The sequence below is a fragment of the Sinocyclocheilus anshuiensis genome, unplaced genomic scaffold, assembly GCF_001515605.1.
Source record: "Sinocyclocheilus anshuiensis isolate Anshui unplaced genomic scaffold, SAMN03320099.WGS_v1.1 scaffold1151, whole genome shotgun sequence".
Lineage (NCBI taxonomy): Eukaryota > Metazoa > Chordata > Actinopteri > Cypriniformes > Cyprinidae > Sinocyclocheilus > Sinocyclocheilus anshuiensis.
The window spans coordinates 368,872-372,478 of record NW_015548202.1 but is presented as its reverse complement, the minus strand read 5'-3'; the positions used below and the strand labels follow the sequence as shown (position 1 = coordinate 372,478).

Sequence of the window (3,607 nt, the reverse complement as noted above, 5' to 3'; positions counted from 1 at the left end):
TATATAATTTTTTTTTTATGTATTTATTTATTTTGCAATGTTTACTGTTTCTTCAGTAGATGAAGATGGATTACTGTTTATTGCTTTACAAATACATATGTCCTGATATGCTTCTAATATCAGTACAATGGCAATAATAATCAACTTGCTAATAGTTTTAAAAAAGCAGTGTTAATATTTGATATATTTTAGATATTTCATCCTGTGAAATATTTTTAATATATTGTCATGTATATTGTAAATTGTAATATTAATATTATATAAATGATGAATGTGACATTTTGCTTTTTGTTTTTGTTTCAGTTGACAAACGGGACAATGCTATATTGTTTCTTAAGTAGATAAAGATGGATAACTGCACTGAAAAAAATGATACAAATTTTTTTTTTAAGGTAAGTGGTTGCAAACAATTTATTTTAGCTACATTTAAAAAAAACGTTGAAAGTTAGTCAACTAAATTAGTTTATTTAAATGTAGCTAAAATAAATTGCTTGCAACCACTTGCCTTAAAAAAAAAAAGTAGTAAATTAATAATTTTTTCAGTGTGCATAATGGTTTGGAAATATAGTTTAGAATTGATATGATTTAATATCTGACCAATGCCAATAATATTTAGCATCATATCGGTTTAAAATAAGTGCTAGTATTTTATAGATTGTGCATCCCGAGAAATAAGCATCTGTGTTTATATGCTGTTATTCATATGTTCTCATGTGTGCTGTCTCTGTGTATTTCCGCTACTTCTGTGTGATTTCACTCTTTAACATTCATCCGTCAGTGTGTGACTCCATGATAACCCTCTCCTCATCTCTGTGTCTCTCTTCAGCCGGCAGCTTTTGTAATTCTCTCTGAAGGACGGATCTTCAGGTGTAGTCGAGCGTCGTGGGAGAGTTACAGGTCAGAAATCCCTCCTCTGTCCCGTGTGCTTTGGGGCTTTCGCTCGCTCTCATTGGCTGAGCTGCATGAACCTGACGGACGGACCCTCCTGTCGCTTTAAACCTGCTGCATGTTTCGTTTTCCTCATTTTGATCTTCTGCTTGAGTTTGAAATCCTGCTTGTCCATCCCAAGTGATTTTATTTCTCTTTGGTTGTGTTGAGATTTCTTTCCCTCACTTTTCCTGCAGTTTACCTTCTTTTCTTCATTTGCAAAAGTCCACAGAGTGCGTTTGTTTAATCTTTTCTGTCTGGCTTCATGATTCTTTGCCTTTTATTCCGTGATGTGTGTTTGAGTTTGTTTTTCCTCTGTCTCTCTCTCCTCTCATATATCCTGCTTGTGCTTGATCACTATAATAAAGTGACATTATTATGTTATTGATGAGTTAACCAATACTATGCTAACAGCAATGTTATTTTAGTATCAGTAATTTCCTTATTTTGAATGTTTTTATTTTTATAATTTCCTTATTCTTATCATTTTTCTTTCATTTTAATGAACATATGAGTTGTATTGCCAATGCAAAACTCATCGCCACAATGATAGGGTGTTCTGAATGGTTGCTAGGGAGTTGCTAGGTGATTGCAAGTTTTTTTTTTGTTTGTTTTTTTTCCTGTCTAGCATGAAAAGATTCCTTCACCCTCATGATCTTCTGGTGTCAAGATATGGCTTAAGTCCTTCAATGTACTTGTACAATGTACTGTGAGATTTTTTTTATATCTGTTTTTTGGTCCAGCAGCTGAAAACAGTGCATCTGATCTATTAAAGAAAAGCACCAGCTCACCTCAGCTCAACATAATCAGCAGGTTTGGATTGTAGTCTCTCGCCCAGTTCATGTTCTGGATCTGAGTTGAGAGAGATTTGCAGCTCATTCTTCAGTGGAACTCGATCCAGAGTCCAGAGATGTGATGAGAGCCGTTGTGTTCATCAGAGCGAGCTGTAATCCTCATGCGATAGTTTATTGTTAGAGGGACGTGAGTATTTAAACTGACGAGCAGTTCTTGGCCAGAATTCATTGCATTGTGGGTCGTCAGAAGTCTGGAATTAAACGTATCAGTGTCTGGCTGTCAAAATGAGCATTTACTCTCATGTTTGCCAAGTCCCAGGCGAACACTGCGGAGGTGCTGGAAGAGCTGGAGGATGCTGGGAGTTTTCACAAAAGAGCCCAGAAGGGCTTTTTGTCCATCCTGAACCTTAAATCCGAGCGTGAAATCGCTGCCATGCTAAAGATGGTGCCGCATTACAATACTGAGCATGGAGTGTGACAGTGAGGAGCGTCATGGGGTTTTACTCTCGTTTTAAAGACTCGTCAGGGTAGAAAAAGGCACCTTAATTAACAGGAAACAGACTGATGTATCATACAATAAAACCTCTGTGTTTGTGGATGTGTTTGTTTCAGCATGGCCCACCGTGAGCAGATTTATTCACTGTCAGCTCTCTGTGAGAGACTGTTTTTGTTTTATTGAGACTTTTTCTTTAATTATCTGCAATGGTGTTTGAGTTCATTTTAAGTCGTCGTAATTTAAAAATGGTCATTCTAAACATTTGTGGCATTTATGTTTTTCCATATGTAATGTTGTTAGGGTTTCTTGCATTAATAACAACATAAATAACAGTCAATTTAAATAGCAGTTCATTTAGTTTTTGTGACCATTTTTTATCCTCATTGACACTTTGAATTAGACTATTTATATATAAATATACATGTGTTATTATTATAATATCCAATCTTATTTACATGCATATGAAAATAATACAAAATATTATATATATAACAAAAAGCAATAAATAACAATAACAATAAAAAACCCAAAACCACTTAACAGGCAACGTGCTGTCGGCCCCGTGGCGTAACGTTAGCGGACGGGCACGCAAGACACACACTGCGAAAGGCCCTGCGATATCCTCCCCTTGCTGAGTTGCGTCGAAAGACAATGTCCTTGTATTGACGATAGCCAGAGATCTTGTCAAAAACATCAATTGTTGGCAATATTAAGATATTTGGCATTTCCAATTAATGTAGGCCTGTTACATTCTTATTTTCTACATTCTATATTATTATTATGAAGTTACTTTTATTATTAAATTAAAATTACAATTAATTTGCCCCACAATAATGACCAAATAACTGACGTGCTGCAAGGATAACAAAAGATTAGGCTATATTTTTACTCCTCAATTAAAATGTTTTAAAAAATGTATTTTAAAACAGGTCTATACAATGAATTATATGATTAAAATATTAACACTTCAGTCGTCAATAAAAATCAATGAAATAAAAAGCTTTTATTTCAAGCACCGACTTTCAAAAACAACCATTTTTTTCTCATTTTTTTTCACTATGTAATATTAGAAATATTAAGGGAATAAATAAAAACAGTTAGCTATATAGCGTTATCAGCATATGTTGAAGTAGATTCGTCTCTGAGAGAATATGCGGCGTCAGATGCCGAAAGCTCCATCATTACTCAGTCATTCTGCTTTTACTTTCACTTTCTAGTGATATCCATTGGCTCACCTTCATGGTTTAAAACATAAGTATTTCCAATAGGGATGCACCGATCGGGCCCGATACTGAGCTCCTGTACTCGTACTCGACTCGTTAAAATGCCCCGATACCAAACGCCGATACCACACAGCATGTGATAAGCGCCATATTCAGACAAAGAAACA

General features: G+C 35.1%; 1 protein-coding gene across 1 annotated transcript in view; it reads left to right on the top strand.

Moving 5' to 3' along the window:
• Positions 1-3,607, top strand: part of LOC107653347 (semaphorin-4D-like) — a 33,609-nt gene that overhangs the window by 550 nt on the left and 29,452 nt on the right. The window contains exon 2 of the mRNA XM_016440041.1: positions 827-897. Within this exon, the coding sequence (XP_016295527.1) occupies positions 827-897 (71 nt within the window). The remainder of the gene's footprint in view (positions 1-826; positions 898-3,607) is intronic.